Below are 21,055 nucleotides of genomic sequence, written 5' to 3'. Positions count from 1 at the left end.
AAAAGAGAAGAATAGAGGAGAGCCTATGGAGATGGACATAGACGCGTGTGAGCAGATTAACAGAATAGTGTGTTATCTTTCTCGAGCAGCGCCGGCTCATTTTTGACCACCGGCTGGCCATCTGCCTCCTCAGAGTGATGGAAATGCATGTTTGTGCATGGGGGAGGTGATGGACATTAGCTGTGGTGATTTGACATTTGTATGCATGTGTGTGCACACCCGTCTATCAGGGTGCGACGGTGATAAAAAGCTGAGCTATTAATAGTCGGAGGGGTCATGGTGTCACTGCAGTGGTGTTTTATTATTGACACCCGCACGTACACACTCTCACGCACACACACATATACACACCTCCCAACGGGCTTTACGGTCTTCTGCTTTTATCCGCTCAGGTCTAAAAATAGCACAGAGATGCTGTGCAGGGCTAAAAGTGGATGTCACATTGCCGACATAAATATCATTGGATTTTAAAGACAGATGGGTTTTGGATGCACCAGAGTCTCACCTGATACTAAACCACTGAGACCAGTGACACGCATGAATGAACCAGTTACCAGCATCTACAGACACCTCGACGGCATCACTGCATTTATAGCATGTGTTGTGCTTTTGCTGTACGTACTTGAAACTTAAGAAAAGATAATGATCGCAGACATACTTGCTCCATACAATTTCCAGGCTCGTTGTATGATAATAATGATGATAATAATAGAAAAAATAATAATAAATGTCAACTTAATAGCACCTTTCAAACACAAAAGGCAGTTAAGTGTCTCATAAGGTGTGTATCTGTGTCTATGACTTGGGTCAATCACTACACTCAGCACTCACCAGAGACTCACCAGGTTCGCTGTCTTCTTTTTACCCTCTCTTCTTGTGTAGTAAAGTAACATTAGCCCTCCAGATCCAGTCAGCAGTACATAAAAACCCACAATGGAGGTCACCTCCACGGATCACTGCTGCAGTCAGGTTGATAAATCCACTTTTTAATCCCGACAGTTAAAAAGTAGTTTCAGAGCTCTCCTCCCTACTGTCAGAATCTGATGTGACTCGGGGTGTTTATTCCTCCAGAAGGTCTGGATCTGACTCTCTTCTTTAGAGAAAAATCTGCATTTTTTTTTTATTACCAAAAGTTAGATGAGTAGATCGATATTGCTCTCGTGTCTGTACACAAAATTTGAGGCTACAGCCAGCTGCCAGTGAGCTTAAACTTAAACTACACTCAATTCCTTTTGTTACATTTCTTCAATCTGGACGGACGTGGATGTAAACTGCAACCTCACTGGTATGCATTTCTCCAAACCGCTGTGCATCTTGGTCTTATTTTTTAATCTACAGACGTAATTTGTGGTGATACTTTCGTTGCCGTCTTTATCGCAGTAAAATACCACTTTTAACACCATACAACAGCATATAGAGAAAATCGCTCAGTAAATCTGGAGGACATTAAGGTAAAATACTAGTTGAAAAGGAAAAGCGCTCATTAAAATGTCTCTCCCTCTTTGTCTGCCAAGAAACTTTGTGACACATTTCATGTGCAAATCCAACAGGCCTCTTCCACCTCCACTCCCGAGTGCTTTCCCAGCAGAGCTGTGTATCACCCCCGCACACACTCACAACCAGACACATGACCCTAAGACAAATGAGCGCTGCAGTATAATTAGTCTATAGGGAGCAGTGATTAATGCACATAAAGCTTGTGATTAGGGAGCCCTGCTGTGAAGCCTGGCTGCACTCTGCATGAGGCTTGTAATGAGTGCAGGTGATCCTGTCCTATAGGCAGGTGTGTTGGAGTGTGTGTGTGTGTATGTGTGAGAAAGACAGAAAGAGATAAATGACTGGAAACAACATTTTAATTAGATATTAGTTGAAAAAGAGTTTAAGAGGATGTTTGGCCTTCCACTTTTGCGGACATGCTCATGCAAATCTTGTCCTCCTGAAGAAGAATGTCTTATGTTCCTCATGCCTCATCGCCTTATAGGACCTGAGGTGTTTTAAGTCGAAGAAGACCAACCGAGGCCTCCTGCAGGAAGGATGGATCGACACCCAGGAGCCCATCATGTGCTCCTACAAACTTGTCACAGTCAAGTTTGAAGTCTGGGGCCTGCAAACACGTGTGGAGCAGTTTGTGCACAAGGTATGAACAGAGAAGTTTTTGCGATTTTTCTTTGTGTGTGTATGTGTCTCAGAAGTAATCCTTTTCCCTACTCAGACAAACTTTTTGACCCGTGTAGATGGATGTCAGAGCCAGAGGCATTTCATTTTCTGCTCTTAAAACATGTGACAAACAACCAGTTGGCTGTGGACCAATGTTCCATAATCGCCCTCTACAATATCTGCCCCATTCGCTTGCTGCAGATTGCCTTGCACCACCTCCCTTTACCTGTGCTGCACAGTTTAAACTTCATATCTCCCGTTTCCCAAATCCCTTTCGCCGCTACAGCCTCTGTCCCTGGGGTGAACTGTCCCTGTCCTCTCCTTGCCAGAGGCACACACATACAGGCAGGATCATTACTCACTCAGTACCAGCGGGAGTGACTCATATTTATCACAGTCCTCCAGGGGTGAACGGAAACATTTACAACTTAAAAAATGTTATTAAAACTCTCGACAGCCGTCAAAGTTGACTCATTCTGATTCACATCCTCTCTCCTTGACTTCCTCCCTGCGTCCCCTCTCTTCATCTTTGTTCCTTCTGTGATCTCACCTCCTTTTCTTCCTTTTTTTTCTCTCTTTGTTTCTAATCCTGCTCAGGTGATTCGAGATGTCCTGCTTTTAGGACACAGGCAGGCCTTTGCCTGGGTGGATGAGTGGATTGGTAAGTTTATTAGAGATGGCTCATGAAACACAGGCATTTTTTTGTGTAAAGAAAGTGACTCATCTCAAGATTGCAGTTTGATATAGTGGCAAAGCCCTGATCATTTCTGTAGATTGCTCCAGGGACAAATGGATGTTTAGGCAGGCAGCCAATTTGAATGACTCCAATTCAAAGTATACCTCATAGAAATCATTACAAAACGATACAGCTAACTTTGTCTCACTCAGAAATTGAACAGTCCGATCAGTTTGTCAAGTGTAATCCCTCCATCCCAACAGACATGACCATGGAGGAAGTCAGGGAGTACGAGCGCGCCACACAAGAAGCCACCAACCTGAAGATTGGCACCTTCCCCCCTACCATCTCCATCTCAGAGACGCCCCTGCCATCCAGCGCCCGCAGCGGCCCTAACAGCGCCCCGTCCACCCCCCTCTCCACAGAAGCCCCCGAGTTCCTGTCAGTGCCAAAAGAGCGTCCCAGGAAGAAATCTGCCCCCGAGACCTTGACCCTGCCCGATCCGGGCCGCAGGGATTCAATCTTCAAACTGCCCAGCTTTTTCTCCTGGAACTCCAGTCCGCAGCCAGAATGAGAGCGGGGCTGTGCCACTGGTGAACCCCCTCGACCTGTGGATGAGTGGAGGATGCCTGCCCAGCACATCCCACAATTCCCCCCTCAGCTAGCTGAAGTGAAGGAGACTTTTCGCTGTCCAGCTGATTCCAGCCCCTTCAGCAGACTCGCCGGTGTTACAGCAAAGCCAACAGCTCCCAGACTGCCTTTACAGGTACAACCAGGCAGCCTGATCTCCACAGTTAAAAGTCCTGCGAGGTGTAAAGGTATAGCGCGTCCCATTGAGAGTTTAAGCAGCTGGAGGCTCCTCATTCTTGTCTCCTCGTCAGAAAACAGACAGCCAGCACCAATGCGTCAGACAGTTTGGAGTCCAATTAGTCAGATTGAGTGTAGCGTACAGTACATTCCTGAAAATGATTTATCCCACAGAGCATCACCTTACTTTCATCCAAGCTCAGGGTGTGTTGACAAGATATGTTGAGATTTAGTCACTGCACATGAACTTGTAGAGAATGTGTTTATATTTCTGCTTTACCTTTAAGCATCAGAGTCTCTGGCTTTGGTAACTGGACCTTGTGGTTTGACGTATCTATTTGTGTGGTTGCGGACTATTTTTGACAGATCCTTGTTGGCCACTGTATCAGTTGAGTATTATGGTTCTCACAGTAAGGTGTCAGGTAATTGTGTATTCTTGTATATACTGTATGAACATTATTTAACCAGTAAAATGTCAATACTTCTAAAAGAATATCATATCCAGTGATGACGCTGCTATGAAATTGCTATCGTGTATTTTAAAGGACAGGACGCTCGACCTTATTTAAGTGTTTGTTTATTATAGTGAGTTCTGTCAGCCTCGGTGTCTGTAAATTAATTCTGTAACTGCATGATTTTGACTCCAGAGGCTGCTTTTAAATATCTGTGAATTTAATGTTCTCTATGTTTTCTTTGTTATCTCGGCCTCATACTTGATGTTGTGTTTCAGCTGAGTTTTTACAGACCGGTCATGTGGTTTGCATGTTGTTTTGCTGCTTTGTGCATTTCAACTGTATTCATTTTTTAGTTATACCGTTGATGGGTTTTGTATTCAGTAAACGAAATTAAAACATGTTGCATCCATAATTGTATGAGCAGTCTTTGTTAATACCGTTTATTTGAATGGAATACACCAATGATCTAAAGTAGTTGAGAAGATGAGAGTATTTGTTGAAATGTAACATATATGAAGTGCTTTCAGATGTGTATCAAAGGCCTCAGACTAGTGTGAAGGATAAACACTCATGTTACCTCTTAAGTGAGTCCAGTCATCAAATTAGATGAGTGTGATGCCAACATTTAAGACAAAAGACACCTTTTTTTTTTTTTAAATATTTGAAAATTGCACACTTTTGCACTCTGATTTTTAACTACACCGCCCAACATCGTATTTACCGAAAAAGAATAAGACCTCAGGCTGTGTCGCATCAAATAATGTAATACTTTCCTGGAAATGCATTAATGCCAGAAAATGTAATAAAATTTGCACCCAACTTGATAGAAAATATAATAAAAACCCACTAATGCATAATTTAGTACTTTCATTTACACCCAATGTATAAATCACTCTAAAATTCTTACAACACAAAATGTGGAGCTCTGGACTGAAAATGAACAAAGTATTAAATTGTCCGTCAACATTATTACATTCTCGGTTTTGAACAAATACAAATGACCCACTTGAAAATGGGGATTTCCAATAATGTAGTTTATCAGTCAGGACATTTTATTAAATTACTGGGTTTATAACATTTTCAATCAAGTTAAGTTCAAATTAAATTACATGTTCAGGATATTAAGTTTTAAGTTTTTCAGAATAGAAGCACTATCCGTACCACACTTCAAAATTAACTACATACTTTGGTTTTTGCACAAAAGGAAATAATTAAGTGGCAAAGCTCAAACATTCACTCAGAACAGGCATTTCTGTGGTCAATGTCCTAATTATAAAAATTAAATGGTAGGCACTAAAAGTGAGCTATACTACTGCAAGGTCAACTAAGTACTGTATGACTGTATCACCACACACGGTGGCATTAATCCAGGGGCTGCTGTTTATGATTCACAACCATTCAGGTATCCTCTTGTCAAAGCACCACTCGGAACTCAGTGTTTAGAAACTTATATTTTATTATAAAACAACGACCTTAGAGTTTCAGTGTTGGACAGACATGTAGGAGCAACCTGAGCCACTTAAGAGTTTCACTTAGCAGGACAAGCTAAACTCTCAGTTAGCCGTTCATTTGGCCTGTAGTCAAAGGGATGATATTTTGCCCACCGCAGTATATAATAAAATAAATATCACACTGTGCATGTTTTTTGTCTACACACATACAACCAGACGATCAAAGGACATTTTGCTGAACAATCCTCTTCAATGTAATTTACATTTACATTTACATTTAGGGCGTTTAGCAGACGCTTTTGTCCAAAGCGACTTACAATAAGTACATTTGTAATTAATTGAAATATGAGTCAACAATGGCAAAGTTATGATTCGTTAATGAAAGTCAGAGCTTAAAATGTGCAAAGTTCAGTTTGAACATTAAATGTTATGACTTGTATCTTTTAAAAGCAAACATCAGTAACCCTTTGAAACCCACACTAAAATATTAAATATATTTATTTTAAAGCCAAAGCTCACAACATACAACACAAGGTGTGATGATAGCACAAAGACAAATAAAAAAAATGAGGTTAAGTTTTCCCAGCCTTATATGTAAACACCACCACCCATCATCGACCCAGTTGATAAATATGTCAAGTGCAAGCAAAGAACAAGGCGAGAGTCTGTTTCTGAAGTGCGTGATCATTATTATTTGTGTCCCTTCATTATCTTTCCCCGAGGTCTTTGGTGAGGCCGTTTGCTCTCCGTTCCTCCCTGAGGTTATGTATGGCATTCAGGAAAAATTCATACCAAAAAAAGGTGAAGCCTGTTGACAATGCAGCCTTCACAAGGCTGGGTGAGAGGCCTTTGAAGAAGCCTCGGACGCCCTCCTCTTTGGCTATTTGAACCGCACAGTCCAGCAGGCCTCTATAACACCGCACCTGAATGAGAGACACAGGAGAGAGTGCTTACAGACTCACAATAAGTGCTCCAAAGTGTGACACATGATGTAGATGAACTTACCTGTCCAAAGTGAGCTCTTGCTGCCTCGAAGCCCCCCACCTGCAGTCTCTTCTTGAAGAGGTCAAAGGGGTATGTGATTGTTTTGCTGATCATTCCCGCTCCACTGCCACAAACTAAGCTCCTCAGGTTTCCTTGAAGGGGGACATAAGAAGACTTCAAACTGTTAACACTTCACATGTGTGTGTGTGTGTGTGTGTGATGGTGTAATAAATGTAATGGGCAGGACAATGAGTTTGATTTCCGCTGACCTCCTGAGTTTCCAGCTGTGGATGGTGGAGCCAGCAGGTTTTTAAAGATGTTGTAGGTGAAGAACTGCAGCCCGGCGTAGGGAAACACTGCCATCAGTGTTGGAGAAAGGCCGCGGTAAAATGTCAGTACTCCCTCTGAGCGGCACATTGTTGACACAGCATGCCGCAGGCTGCTGTACACCTGAGAAGACAGATGAGGAATAATACAGGGTTTAGGCAGGGTTCATAAGGTTGAATGCCAGCCAAAGTAAGGTAATTAGTGTGAACGCTGATTCAAAAAGCAAACATTTATGCTTCTATCACACCTTTTTAGACCTGTTATGCTTTTTAAAATACCAAGCTTTTTTCAGCTTGTTGAGTGATTTCAGGTAACTCATTTCAGCTTCCAGCTCTGAGAGTATTACGATTACCTCGCAGGTTGTCTAGCAATGCATTTCATCACTTACCTTCTTAAGACTAATGTAGTTTGACTTCCAGATTTTTCATCAGTCTAGTGCAATGCATTTTATTTTTTTATGATATTTTAGACAATTCATTTCACATGTTGCATTTCAAGCAATGCTAGGGTTCACAGAAAATACATTTTCCTGCAATATCCCATTTTTTTCAGTACTTCCCTGCAGTAAATAACATTTCCTAATGATATAATCAAATTAATTAAGGAGGTGAAACAGATGGATGGATTAACCAATCAAAACCTGATGCATTTAAGTAAGTTTATTCAAGTTATTCAAGGCATTTGCTAGCATCAATTTCATTGTCGACTAATCTGACGATTGCGATCTCATTTACAAGATTGGTGTATAAAATGTCAGAAATGTGTGAAAAATAGTTAGCGACTAGCATCTAATCATTCATTGTTGCAGCTCTACAGAGCTAAAAGAGAAAGTATTTGTCACATATTCACTGTCTTTTGTAAATAAGAATAAAAAGACTTTATATACTTTCTAAGGCCATTTTTCAGAAAATTAAATGCCATGCTTTTTCAGCCTTTAGGACCTGCAGATACCGTGTAATAAGCATCAGAGGACAACTACATTTTGAAGCCTATTAAAATTTGCAACAAAATAAATGATCATTACAAAAAAGAAGCAAATTGAAATCAATTAGGCTTCTGAAGACAAATATTCTTTGAGTTGCTTTGTTGTTTTTAGCATTACTTTCCTTAGATGGATAAAACTTAAAACTGGGGATGCTATTGGCTGCTGTCGTCATTAGTTTGATTTCGACTGACATCCTGAGTTTCCATCTGTTTGACCCCTGCCACATTCACAGTGTGTTAAATTTCTATCTAATCACAGGCTGACAGCTTTTCAACAACATCAACCCATCCAATCAATAAAACAACTAGAAGAAGAACAATGACTATGAGTTGACTTAAGAAATTCCCGACAATAAGTTCTGAAAAAAAAAACCTCTCTGACAGCTACAGTTTATCAGCAGTGACGTGTGCTACCTTGGGCTCTCCCTGAGCTGCAAAGCGTGTCCGCAGTGTGTCCAGAGGCTGGCAGACTACTGTGGCAGAGCAGGCAGCCAAACCGCCACACACAAAGTGAACTCCTGCTGTCTGGCTGTCATACGACGTCGTCTCATGGACCATCTCAGTCAGAAGCTCAAAACTGGCAAACTGCAAAGTGAACATACACAATTAAAGTAAACGTTGCTAATACAGGTGAGATAGTTTTGCGAAGTTTACTTGTTTATGTGAGGATGCAGTTTATGGTTTTAGAGGTTCTACCTGGACGGCCCCATAGCAGATGGAGAGAAGCTGTGCAGGGATGTGGCCTTTCCAGAAAGCAGAGAGTCCCTCCTCTGAATGAATGCGGTGGGAGGCCTGAAATAACCCCCAGTACTTCCCCTCCGGCCTCTGTGAAGACACAGGTTCAATCTGAAGCTGTGGGGATAAAAAGGTAGACAAAATTAATAGCATATTTAATTTAATGTAATGAAATGTGCCAAGAGAGTGGCAGCCAAATCAACAACGGATGATAAATGTGCTTTAACACGACATCATTACGTTGTGTGACACTGACTTTAATATACTAGCTTCAGTATCTTAATGTAAAGTTTATTTCATAGTTTGAAAGGTGAAAATATTGAATAATCCTAAATAAAAAAGGCTTTCAGTCAAACATATACAAAAACAAAACAAGTCCACAGAATGTAAACAAATACATCATTACCTGAAATCTAATTTTGAGCACGTCAAGGGGGCTGATGAGGGCTCGGGTGACCATCCCAGCAGCTGACCCAGCCAGGGCTGCCTCCTCTGGGGAGAGGGGTGCACCATGAGCCCCGGGGTCATAGCCCACCATGTCTCCACTGCCTCAGATTTCTGTTAACACTGCAAACACAGATTATGATTGGTTTGTGTTTTGTAATATTAGCTCAATCAAAAGAAAACTTAAATCAATTTGTTGGAAAATATCATACATCCATATAAAACAGATCATATGCTACATATTCTCCACTAGCCAAAAGCTCTGGCATCCTTCCTTCTCAGACAGTGTGAGCTGTGTGATTTGAGAGAAGTGAAAAGTGAGCCAAGATTTCCGTTATATCATACTGCATACTGTGATGATTTATTTTTCTTGCGCTTTTCGACTTTTTTTTTTTTTTTTTTTTTTAATGTAGAAAGCAGCATGTTGGATGTGACTACCCAGAAGTTTTATCCATGTCACAATAATAACTGATTTATATAAATTTTTCCTGTGAAAGGCTAGTCAGCTAACAAGTCAGTGGCACATCTCCCTTCGTGGGACATTTTAGATACCGTACCTTAAAATATTCTCAGAGTATAAATATATAGACAGAACTGTCGAGAGTATAATATCATTTAGTATTAATACCAACAACACGTGTATGATACCAGGTACAGTAACAGTCACAACAGGTAGAGGACATGCAGTGGGACCTTGGGACTAGCCTAGCTGACAACATAATAGCATTTTACTTTGTACCGAGACACAGGGCTACAGTTAGACGGACACTTACCTTATAGTAAGTCCTTCATAAAAACAGACAACAGCTACAGTAAGCTCGAAAATCCTGACAAGGAAAATCCAATGCTAACAGGACAAAAATTGGATTCCATCTCTCGCCCAAAAATTGCTAATATTACTTCCGGGTCAGTACTCCACCTATCAAAGCAGAAATAACGCAGCAAGAGGCATCACTCCCTCATTGGAACACACCGGAAATAACACAACCACGAAAGCTCTAGTTTCCCTCGTGGTCCCGTTATTTTTTGGTGAAATGGAGAGAGGCAGGGAGTCATCTTGCCGTGATCGTTCAGCTTTGAAAGGCTGTGTCTAGCGTAAGCTACCAAGTGGGATGACCAGCTTAGATGTGAAGAATTAGCGCAAATTTAAGGTACATTTTTGCATATTACTTTCGAAATGTAAGTAATTGATTTAATCGCAGTCCTTCCCGCCAACCCGATATGCAGTTAACGTTTGCCCGTTTTCTTTCTTTTGGCGAGAGGTTGTAAGGTAAATGTAGGTTAATTAGTTAACGCTAGGTAACTTATACAACTTGACGCTAACTGGTCTTAACGTTTACGCTAACGTTTAACGGTTCCCGCAGTAGAGCAGATGCACACAAACTAGCTTGTGTTCATTTAAGACGAGTAAACATTAGCTGTTAGTAACAGTGAAACTGCTGGCGTTACATTTACTCTCGTTACCCAGCGATAAATCAAAATAACGTTACCCAAGTTGGCGTTTAGCTAATGTCAGATGCAACGTTCATGCTAATGTTAACAAACATGTAGCGTGAGCAACTTGTGTGTGGCTAATATGTAGGTGTTACTACGTTACGAATCAGAAGACTACTTTGTTCTTGTGTTGTGTGTTATCTGTTGATTTGGGGTGTCAGCTGACCCTTTGGTTGACCTGAGTTTGCCCGTGTAATCCCTCCTATCCCCCAGTGAATGAAGGGTGGGGAGCGGCCAGTTTGATGACAGCACAGCAGGATTTTTGTGGTTATTGTTGTCGCACAAATTGTTCAGTGCTCTCTGTCTGTGATGTATTTTGTGCCCAGCAGGCTTGAAGCAGAACCTCAAACAGTTTGTGAAAAGCTTGCATTTCTTTTGAAAACACCTGTTACACTTTGACCACCTTATAATGCAAAACGTGTTGTCTGATGTTCACAGTGTGACAGCTCTCAGGTGTAATTTGGTGTCTATAATGGAAAACTCTACCGACGACTACAAGATCCAGTCATTTGACCTGGACACGCAGATGTTGCTGAAAACAGCATTGAAAGGTTAGCATGTCACTGTAGTCTTATCACTCGTTTACAGGAATTTCACTGTCACCGCGTGTTGCAAACATCTCCAATACTTTTCCAAATCTTACCTGCATAGACATGTTGCTGCATCGTAATTGATAAATGACCATTCAGCATCCACTGTGTGAATGGCAACCATCTTAAACTATTTTTTTGTGAATGCATTTTTGTGTCTTTCAGATCCGAGTTCAGTGAACCTAGAGAAGGTATCCAATATCATCATGGATCAGTCTTTAAAGGACCAAGTGTTCAGCAAAGAAGCGGGACGCATCTGCTACACCATTGTGCAGGTCTGTACCGGTGTCCATCACCATTTAACAGTCCATGTTAGTCTGTTAGATCAACAGGCTGAACACCATCGAAGCAGAGGGATTTAAGAAACCAGAGCCGGGCTTAAACATCTGATTGAGTGTCTTCAACCAAATTCTTAATCCTCTTACCTTATTAATGCCTAACTGGTAGTTTACACTCGAGCAACGGGAAGCTCTTAAGCCAGCTTACCCACACCACTGTGTTTCCTGACTTTTTGTACACACTCCATCACCCCTTGCAGGCCGAGGCCAAGCAAGGCAATGGAAGTGTGTTCCGGAGGAACTTGTTAAACCGGCTCCAGCAGGAGTTCAAGGACCGTGAGGAGACAAGGAGGCGCTCGCTGCAGGAGTGGGTCTGCTACGTCACATTCATCTGCAACGTCTTCGACTACCTCAAAGTAAGTCAATGATGATTCCCATCAAGATATTTCAAACATCATCAGGTTATCATAACGTCTTAATCATGAATACAGAGCAGCATTGTTAAAGCATTGAATAGATTTTCTTTAAGCTGTCACCTTGAGATATCTTTGATTGCATCTAGTGTTCAGTGTCACAAATGTAAATCTCCAAAAACTTCTGCCGAACACTAAAACTCTACATGTGCCTCATGAGATGCTGTCTAAATGCAACATCTTGAATGTGTGCTGATCGAAGTGTTTAGTATGTCAATGGTGGGAAAAGGAGACAGGAACGTGTGGCCCAGTTCACTTTCACATCCACTGGAGCTTGACTCAGGTTTCACCCTTGATAATGGCCCTCATTGTTTTGCACAGCTCGACTCCTTTATGGAGACAATCTATTCTCATTTTTCACTTGAATTATAGTCGAGGGTTTAACATGGGTGTCTTGATAAAAGTTTTAGTCTTGCACTCTCTGTTCATGTCTTCACCTTTAGGTTAACAACATGCCTATGGTGGCCCTGGTCCATCCTGTGTTTGACTGTCTGATAAGGCTGGCCCAACCAGATGCTCTAATGAATGAAGAGGAGGTAACGAAAGAATGTAGAGTTATTTCACCTTTTTGTTCTTTTATTAAAGTAGATATTTTGACTTGTTTCCACATGGTTTATTTATTTATTGTATATTGATGTTATAAGGAACATCCTTTTGTTGAAGTCAATTTCTTAGACTTACCTGTCATGAATGGTCCTTATTCGAGATTGAATACTTTTCAAGAAAACACACACTTAACAGAGTTTATGTTTCGTGTCTTCTACTCTGTAAGTCACTGACCTCTCCTCCACCTCCCTCTGCAGGTGGACTGCCTGGTGCTGCAGCTGCATCGCATCGGAGAGCAGCTGGAGAAGGTGAACAACCAGCGGATGGACGAGCTGTTCTTCCTGCTGCGGGATGGATTCCTGCTCCAGGAGGGCCTCACCTCCATGGCCCGTCTGCTGCTGCTGGAGATCCTGGAGTTCAGGGCTGGCGGCTGGATGCTCAGCAGCACCGCCCACAAGTACTACTACAGTGAAATTGCTGACTAGGATCATTGAAAGGACAAGGGTGCTGAGCAGCTGTTTCACAGGTGTGGTAGCCAGCCTTCAAGCACCTTGGATACCTCTCCTTAGTCACCACTGATTATAAAACCAGCAACATCCTCCGGGAAATCAGTAGAGGGTTTTCGTGCAGATTGCGGTTCATAAACTGTAAAAAGACTTTCATTTTGCTGGAGAGTTCCCTGCGTTTGATAATATTACTGAGACATGGTGCCGTGGATGTGGAACGTGCAATAGTTCACCAGGAGTTGAAGTTAAGTTAACGAGGTTTTGCCACATTCAGGTACACTTTGTTTAAAGTTTGATTACAGCTGAAGAAGCTCAAGATATTTTTTATGTTGTTTTTTTATCTTACAGGCATTCCTGTTTTGAGAAAACATTTCAAAGTCCAACTTATTTTTACCAAATCCAAAGGACTTGGAACAGACATTCCGGTCAGATGCAAGCTGATTTGGTCTCTGCTTTACCTTTTATTGTTGTGTGACCAACACTTTAATTTAACTTAAAATCAATATTTTACTTATTTAGTTTAATATTTTAGAATATTTTTATTTGTAGAATTGAAATTTTACTAAAGAATGGAGATGCAGTTCAGAGGAATTTTCTGCCTAATTTGTCCTGTAGGATTCCTGTGTTACTGTGTTTCATTACATTTCGTTATGAGGCTGTTTAGTCAGATAAAGCATTGTGTCTTAATTCAGGGATCTTCTTTTAATTTTTTATTTTGTTACAGCTCAACTTACAACTACAACTCAAAAGATTGGTTACAGTTCATATTTAAAATGTGTTTCTACAGAAACTTGTTACACAAGTCGTGCCAACATAACAAGAACAGCATCATCCGATACAGGAGAATTGATAAAGCCTAAGTTCTTAATTTGTAGTAGAGGTGCTAGAGGGCAGTGGTGGAAGAAGTACTCTGAATCATTTACTTCAGTACAACTATTATCTATACTAGTTAAAGTCCTACATTAGAAAATTGGAAAAAGTACCGAAATTAGAAGTACCACCTTGGATCAATGAAGCTGCATTTTAATTCAATATTATTTATTTGTTGTTCATATTTTGTATTATAATCTGAATCTGCAAAGTAGTTTGTAACTAAAGCTAAAGTAAAAAGCACCTTATACTAATATAAAGTAGCAGCAAATGAAAATACTTGTGAAGTAACTCAAAATTGTACTGAAGAACAGTACTTGAGTAAATGTGATTAGTTACTTTCAGCCACTGCTGGTATTTTTCCTCCTCTCACATACTGTATATGCAGGTCAGTTATGAGTATAAAGCTAGTAAATGAGTATTTTACCTTTTGAATTAGACTCCCACCTGCACGAGCCACAAACACTGGCTGAGCTCAGTTTTAAGTTTGCATCTGCTGCGACCTTTGTTGATACTCAGTGACGGCTTTATGGTCTTCAGCCAAAGCTGTGCCTTGGAATCAGACAGACACAAACGTACTGTAGGACAAATGTGGTGGAAAATATAACATCTCTGTCGTCATGTTTTAAAAGCTGCACCTGTAATGATATGTAAATAAGTTAATCCCAATATAAAATTTGGCTTGCAGAGCAGTCAGACAAATCAGCTTTGATCAGTTCAGAGACAGAATCCTCAGTGTTTGGAATGAAAGCCCGGCCACTGTGGGGATCTCTAGTTGTGTTTGAAGATTTGTGGGCAAGCTTTATTACTTGTCACCACATTCAAAGCAAGTTGATAAATAATTAAATTGAAACTGATTTTAAAGAGTTAGATAAGGAGTAACTAAGTTTGAATGCTGTAGACACTAATGGTCCCTAAAGGACACAATACTGACTGACTGCAATATATGTTTATATATTTTATTACACTGTTGCAACATTTTTACATCACTCAATTCCATTTTTTTTATGGTTGGGTTGTACATTTAATGCAGATTTATTTGTTCTAATAAATCTTGGACGTTTTCATTAATTTGGTATAATGTGTTTATTGGATGTGAAATAACAATACAGTAGTGCACCACTGCTTATTGAACTGAATGCAATTTGTCAATAATATGGAAGCTCATTTCCACCAACGTGCTCAAAGGAAATAATCCTGCTAGTCATTAAAATGAGAAACTCAAAATAAAGTGAAGCTTTCTCCAAATAATAACTTAAAATCTTAAAATAATGACGAGGAAGTCATCTCTGTATACTTTTTTTTTTTTAAGGGCCAGATTTGAAAAAAAAAAGTGAATTGCAAGAAACTGGACTTTTACATTCCCTATGTCTGACCTGTGGAGCTCAGAATTTAAATGTGTTGAACAATCTACTTTTAATTTATTCTCTTTGCATTGCTTGTTGTTTTCACAATTGAAAAGAGTACTCTATAAAAGTACAGGAAAAAAGGAAGCCCTGAGCATGCTGCATCCACTGGCTACGTGCCACCACCACACTGCAGGCAGAAATAAAATAGCCCTGTTCTTTAAACATACTGCACGTTATTTGGTTTAAGCTACTAAAAAACATGTATAGGTGCTCTAGTGGCTTTTATGCATATGCTGCAAAGTCCGACCCATAACCCAATAATAAGTATGACAAGAAAAACTGAACGCTGAAAGCTTGGGAAACATAGAATTGCGCCACTCCACTATAATTTCTCAGTGTCATATTCAGGCTGTCGTCACACTGCTAGGTTGAATCGGCTCCAGGAAGTTGTTCCACAGGAATCGACACTCGTCCTGTTAAAACGAGAAAAAGAACAATTATTTATCACAGTGGCAAATGTATAACACAACTGCATTTAATTACATTTATAATCAATTAACTTTAAAGTGTCTTATGTCCTCACCTTGGTATTGAGTGAAGTATGCAGCAGACTTTCTCTTGTAGTAGATGAATCCAGAGCTCACAATGACAAAACCAATCATCAGACCACACAGTCCCACAGCTATTTTAATCCGCTCTGCTGCAGGAAGGGAGGGGTCTGAAAGTGTGAGGAAAAAGATCATTTATACATCTGAAATATTCTTATCCTACGTACAGTTTGCATCACAGTGGCAACACCAACCCCAGACATGAAGCGCTGGTTCAATGAGGGAGAGGTGTTCCACCATGCAGGTAATTTTTTCCCCTGTAGTCGGTTGGTGCTCCAGGTAGGAGTGAATCTGGTAGTACCAATCCCCGTCAGACATCGCTTCAGAAAAACTGACGGCTGACGTCACTTCCTGGCCGTTACGCAACCACGTCAGTCGTATTTGTTTTGGATAGAAGTTATAGGCGCTGCACACAAGCACAGACGGGTGCTTCAGTGAGTTCAGCTTGACGGTGGGTACAGCTGTTAGGTTACCTGGAAAAAAAGTTGATGTTTCATATTTTCTATTAGGAAAAAAAACACAAGCACAGCATTTGTGTTTCTAGACAAGATGAGTATGTTGTGAATTACTGCACATTTCTGAATCAGTTGTCCTGTGCTACAATAGTGTTGAGGGAAGTATTGTATTGTAAATACTCAAATTCTCACCCTTTTTATTACAGATATCTTCGATATCGTTACTATTAACTTTAAAAAAATGGCTCAATTCCATTGACTGTCCCAGTAAGCCATGTCAGTGGGTGAGCATGTAGCCATCATGAACTGTGCTTTTCCTGCTTTTATAAGGCCAAATGTCGCCTCTTTGCATGTGAGCAGTTCAAATCTATACAGTACAATAAATACTGATTTAAAGTAATCTTAAGAAAACATTTACTGACCTAATAGTTGGAGATGGTCTGTAGAGTCTGTACACAATATTCTCTTTTCAAGAGCTCTGTCTCGGACATTATCTGGATTGCCGTTCCAACTTTCTGCCAATTCACTTGAATAGCTTGAGAATCCTGTCCAGTTCCCTCTTGTGCTGTTGTACTGCACCAGTAATTTCTTGTTAAAATGATATGTAAGAATATACTCGTTGTCTTTCAAACCTGGACCCTTGAACGTACAACATGCTGAGCTCTGAAAATAATCTTCGTCTGTGAAAACTGTCATAAAATGAGAAAAATAAATTACCATTAAATGAATTAATATAACAATCACAGACTTTATTGATGCATTCAATTAGGAGAGCAAAACAACTCACCTGGACTGAAAAGAGAGAACATCAAACAAAACAGGAAGTTAAAAATGTGCATGTTTTCCAAAGAGTTGCAACTACGAGAACAAAGCTCCTCTTGTGTTCACAGATACACAGAATGTCCCCGCCCTTTTGTTGAAAGTCACACGCACGAACACCACATACAGAAAAAAAAAGGCACAAGTGAGAAATAAAAATAAAGAGAAAATACTGTGGGCAGTGGGTATCGCTTGATTCAAAGCATCCATATGAAGTGTGACAAAGTTCAAAACTTTTTGGGAAAATTAAACGATCCATACATCAATTCAGTGACAACACGATCATTAAAAGATTGACAAATAAACTCATGAATGTGTCATTTTTGTTGCTGTTTTAGATGCAAAAGAAAGCCGTACTTACTTTGTGCATAGACGCAAACTGCTCCTGAGAAAATAGGAAGAGTTTGGAAGTACATCTCTTTCAGTCTGCATGTATTTAAGTGAGCTGTCACATCTCTTGGTTTTCAGTGAGAAGTGAGACAACTCAAGCCTGACTGTGTTCAACGCAACCTTTCCTCATACCTAAAAAATTACATCAACCAATCACATCAGTCTAAAAGAAAACATGATGCTTTTTGATTGTTTCTTCTTTGCTTTGTCATCTCTTCACATCCTCATAGTTTTACACGTCATCTGTTTGGTAGGTTGATATCATATATTTTATATGAAATCAGAGCAGTTTCCTCCTTCAGAACAGAGGAAAGTCCCATGAAGATCAAATGTTGCCCTTTACTCTCCAGCTCCTGATGTGAAAGTATACTAATGAGCATGTAATGGGAACGTGATATGTCACGTCTGGTACACGTCAACCTTGGACGTATGTGTGGTTTGCATAAAAGGTTAATTGCTATCATAATATCCTGGTGACTGGTCTGTAATTCCATTTCCCCTTTGACACAGGAGAAGAATGTACAGTATGGGTGTAGCTCGGAGAGGAGAACTAAAACAAGAGCCTTGTCAGGAATTATTTCATATTTCTAAAGCTGTTTGCATGCCCTGTCCTGCTCACAGTACACTAACAAACACACTTACAAGGTTCAAACATAAACAATCAATGAATCTTCATCAGTAGCGCTCAGAATTTCATTAGGTAGAAAATGGGTGCTTATTGAATTTAAGTGCTGATGGAAGTGGAGATGAAATTGACAGATTGGGAGGATCTGACTGTGGATTTTCTTCACTAAAGAATAAGACGAGTCTAAACAGATATTTACAGATAAAAGTTCCATAAAAACAAAAAAATTTAATTCTGAACCTCACTAATTTCTAAACCCTGGTTCAGCCCTGACACAACAACGAAATACTGCAATATATTTTTATATATTTATTACACTGTTGCATTTTTACATTACTCAATTCCATTTTTTATGGTTGGGTTGTGCATTTAATGCAGATTTATTTGTTCTGATAAATCTTGGCCATTTTTGAATAACCCAGTATTATGTGTTTATTGGATGTGAATTAACAATAGAATTGTACATGACTGTTTATTGAACAGCTTTTTGTCAACAATATGGAAGCCCATTTCCACCAATGTAATGAAAAGATCCCGTTTGTCCCTATAATGAAACTCTCCAAAATGAGTTCATATCTCAAAACAAATTGAAGCTTTCTCTAAATAATAACTTAGTATCTTATAAATAATATAAATATATCAGTACCACCAGTCATTATTACTAACATTGAGATACTAACTAAATCTTTTTAAAATACTAAGTCATTATTTTGAGAAAACTTACTATGTTGAGATAGTTTCTCATTTAATGACTTGAAAAATCACATCCATCACATTGGTGGAAATCCATACAATACAAAGAATCCATGTTACCCTTTCATATTTCACTGTTGTCCTACAACACTTTTTACATTGTAGTCCTTTCACCATAGGATTTTCATGGCATTCACTTATTTACAATAGGGCTTTGAGCAAAAACAACAAAACGTGTCACTGAATTGACCTGTGGCCAACGCGTCTGTCCAGTCTGTGAGTCTGAAGGAACATTTGCATTGACAGCGTTTCAGTCCTGAGCGGTTTCTTTCTACCACCAGCGGTAGTGAGCGTACGCTCTGTTGGCTTCGGCCATCTTGTGTAACTCATGCTTCTTCTTGATGACGTTGCCCTCCTTGACTGAGGCTGCCAACAGTTCCTGGGAAAGTTTTTCATACATGTGTGTGCGTCTGTGTTTGTTGTCCCTGCACTCTGTGATCATCCATTTCATGGCGAGGAAGCGGCGTCGGTTGTCCGTGAGAGGGATGGGCACCTTGGAGATCAAACAGAATATAATTAGACTTTATGTTTTTTTGGCACAAGAACAAGAGCAAAAGATTATTGTTCTGCCTCATCACTGACCTGGTAGAACTTTCCACCTTTCTGTATGCTGGCCAGCCCAACAACAGGCTTACAGTTCTCCATAGCCTGGTGGAAAATAAAGTAGGGGTTACACTCGATGTCTTCCTTCTTCCCTTCTGGAGCTTTGTGGTATTTCTCCACCTGTTTCCTCTTTATGTTCTCCAGGGTCTGAAAGCAGAAAGAAAAAATGTGGTCATTCACATTGGGCCAACAGCACATCTTCAAGCTTGAGAACAGGGGTCGCTTTTTTTTTTTTTTTTTTACCTGTGCCATGATCTCTCTAGCCAGCACCTTGTTTCCATCTTTCATCATCATGTTGACGAATTTACTGAAAAGCAAAGACAAAAGTGATCACCTTAGACGAGCTCTCAGATGGACAGCTTTTACAAAACAACTGACATCTTCCTGCAGTGAGCTGGGGTGTGTGTTCTACCTGAGGACTGGGTCATCAAAAAGAGAGCTGGTAACTCCACTGGTGGCAGCTTTGATGGGTCGGTGTGCTTTGAGCTCCCGCTGCTCCTGCTCCTCAGCACTCAGCTCTGCCTCTGGTCTACTGTAGGCCTCCTTTCTGACCTCTGGCTCCAGATAGTAAGGGTTGTACCTCTTCCATCTCACCAGGAACACTCTGCAAACAAAGGACACATGACATGAGTTTTTGATTTAAAGACCCACGGGCTATGAATTGTCAAATTTGTAAAATAAATAAATAAATAAAAAAGTCATCATTAAATTAAATGTATTTGACGTGTGGACGGTTCCCTAAACAGAACAGGCATTTTGATGAGCATGTTTAATATTTTCTGACATTTTTAAGAGCAAATGATTAGTTATTTGATTGGGAAATTATTCAGGGGATTTCTGGACAAAATAATCGCCAAATTCATCAATAACTCATTTAATGTTGGCAAATCCAAAAAAAATTAAACATATTAGTTTATCAACAGATACTTTTTTTGCCAATAAATCTTGGTCTCCGTTGCTGTTTTTTCTCCGTTTTAAATTAATGTAAAATGAATAACAGGGCTTTGGACTGTAGGTCGAACAAAACAAGAAAGTCTGAAGACATCCTGTTGAGCTTTGGGAAGTTTTTTTTACTGTTTTCTGGCGCTTTATAAATTGAACGATTAAATAAACGGTGTGACAATGTCATAACTTTAAACACTTTATAACGTATATTATCAATTGGGCTGATTTTAAAAAGATCGACACTAATGACGGTAGCGGATTAGTAATGAAAAAAACGTGTTTTTTGCAGCCTTGCTATTGTGACTGGATATTCATGTTGGCTGGTGTTCAGCGTTAGAGCTAGTTCGCTTTGCAACCACGTAAATTAAATTAATAGTTTGATTCTGAGTTGAACAAAAATGCACCTCTAGCACAGCCCGATGTAACAGACAGCTAACACCGCACGTTAATAGTTTGTGTCTTCATAAAGATAATAATTACCTTGGTGTCCAAGGTTTTAATAATCCTGAGATGGAGGCAGCCATCTTGAAAATGTGACTGTCAGTCAGGACCCCAGAATAGTAGCTCCTGCAGATGCCTTTGGGGGAAAAAAGCACAAATTGAAACAAGCGTTTAATTCAGCACTTTTAATTTCAATAACAAATTAAATTGTGTTTTTTTACAATAGTAAATACCGTGTGTGGGTTTTGTTTTTGTTTTTTTCTCAAAATAATTCGGAGCACTTTTTTTTA

The 21,055-nt window shown here is 39.9% G+C and overlaps 5 protein-coding genes across 6 annotated transcripts in view; 2 read left to right on the top strand and 3 right to left on the bottom strand.

Annotated features, from left to right (window-relative positions):
* The window catches only part of LOC311268082 (cytoplasmic phosphatidylinositol transfer protein 1-like), a 47,718-nt gene extending 43,211 nt beyond the window's left edge, over nucleotides 1-4,507 (top strand). For both annotated transcript variants that reach the window (XM_084371456.1, XM_084371455.1), the window contains 3 exons: nucleotides 1,982-2,137; nucleotides 2,755-2,818; nucleotides 3,097-4,507. In XM_084371456.1, coding sequence (XP_084227582.1) covers nucleotides 1,982-2,137; nucleotides 2,755-2,818; nucleotides 3,097-3,407 — 531 coding nt within the window. In that variant the 3' untranslated portion in view covers nucleotides 3,408-4,507. The remainder of the gene's footprint in view (nucleotides 1-1,981; nucleotides 2,138-2,754; nucleotides 2,819-3,096) is intronic.
* Nucleotides 4,508-6,026: 1,519 nt separating this feature from the next.
* Nucleotides 6,027-9,930, bottom strand: slc25a19 (solute carrier family 25 member 19). The gene is made up of 7 exons (XM_084372222.1): nucleotides 9,794-9,930; nucleotides 8,983-9,143; nucleotides 8,538-8,693; nucleotides 8,256-8,426; nucleotides 6,800-6,980; nucleotides 6,552-6,682; nucleotides 6,027-6,469 (listed from the first exon to the last, which is right to left on the bottom strand). Exons 2-7 carry the CDS (start codon nucleotides 9,112-9,114, stop codon nucleotides 6,254-6,256), a joined length of 987 nt encoding a protein of 328 aa, XP_084228348.1. The 5' UTR covers nucleotides 9,115-9,143; nucleotides 9,794-9,930; the 3' UTR covers nucleotides 6,027-6,253.
* A 140-nt stretch (nucleotides 9,931-10,070) lies between these two features.
* mif4gdb (MIF4G domain containing b) lies at nucleotides 10,071-14,848 on the top strand. Its single transcript, XM_084372223.1, has 6 exons — nucleotides 10,071-10,171; nucleotides 10,953-11,065; nucleotides 11,270-11,379; nucleotides 11,643-11,798; nucleotides 12,299-12,391; nucleotides 12,659-14,848. The coding sequence occupies exons 2-6, from the start codon at nucleotides 10,987-10,989 to the stop codon at nucleotides 12,884-12,886; spliced, it is 666 nt and encodes a 221-aa protein (XP_084228349.1). The 5' UTR covers nucleotides 10,071-10,171; nucleotides 10,953-10,986; the 3' UTR covers nucleotides 12,887-14,848.
* Nucleotides 13,929-18,679, bottom strand: LOC311268493 (rano class II histocompatibility antigen, A beta chain-like; the record flags this gene model as incomplete). The annotated part of the gene is made up of 6 exons (XM_084372161.1): nucleotides 13,929-15,599; nucleotides 15,710-15,844; nucleotides 15,929-16,207; nucleotides 16,612-16,762; nucleotides 16,977-16,981; nucleotides 18,670-18,679. The coding sequence occupies 6 exons, from the start codon at nucleotides 18,677-18,679 to the stop codon at nucleotides 15,550-15,552; spliced, it is 630 nt and encodes a 209-aa protein (XP_084228287.1). The 3' UTR covers nucleotides 13,929-15,549.
* Nucleotides 18,320-20,862, bottom strand: mrps7 (mitochondrial ribosomal protein S7). Its single transcript, XM_084372221.1, has 5 exons — nucleotides 20,805-20,862; nucleotides 19,792-19,983; nucleotides 19,623-19,686; nucleotides 19,359-19,526; nucleotides 18,320-19,269 (listed from the first exon to the last, which is right to left on the bottom strand). Exons 1-5 carry the CDS (start codon nucleotides 20,846-20,848, stop codon nucleotides 19,048-19,050), a joined length of 690 nt encoding a protein of 229 aa, XP_084228347.1. The 5' UTR covers nucleotides 20,849-20,862; the 3' UTR covers nucleotides 18,320-19,047.
* Nucleotides 20,863-21,055: the final 193 nt, after the last annotated feature.

The sequence above is a fragment of the Pagrus pagrus genome (genome assembly GCF_965226575.1).
Source record: "Pagrus pagrus genome assembly, chromosome: 13".
Lineage (NCBI taxonomy): Eukaryota > Metazoa > Chordata > Actinopteri > Spariformes > Sparidae > Pagrus > Pagrus pagrus.
The sequence above is the reverse complement of the archived record's forward strand: the minus strand, read 5'-3'. Positions and strand labels throughout refer to the sequence as shown.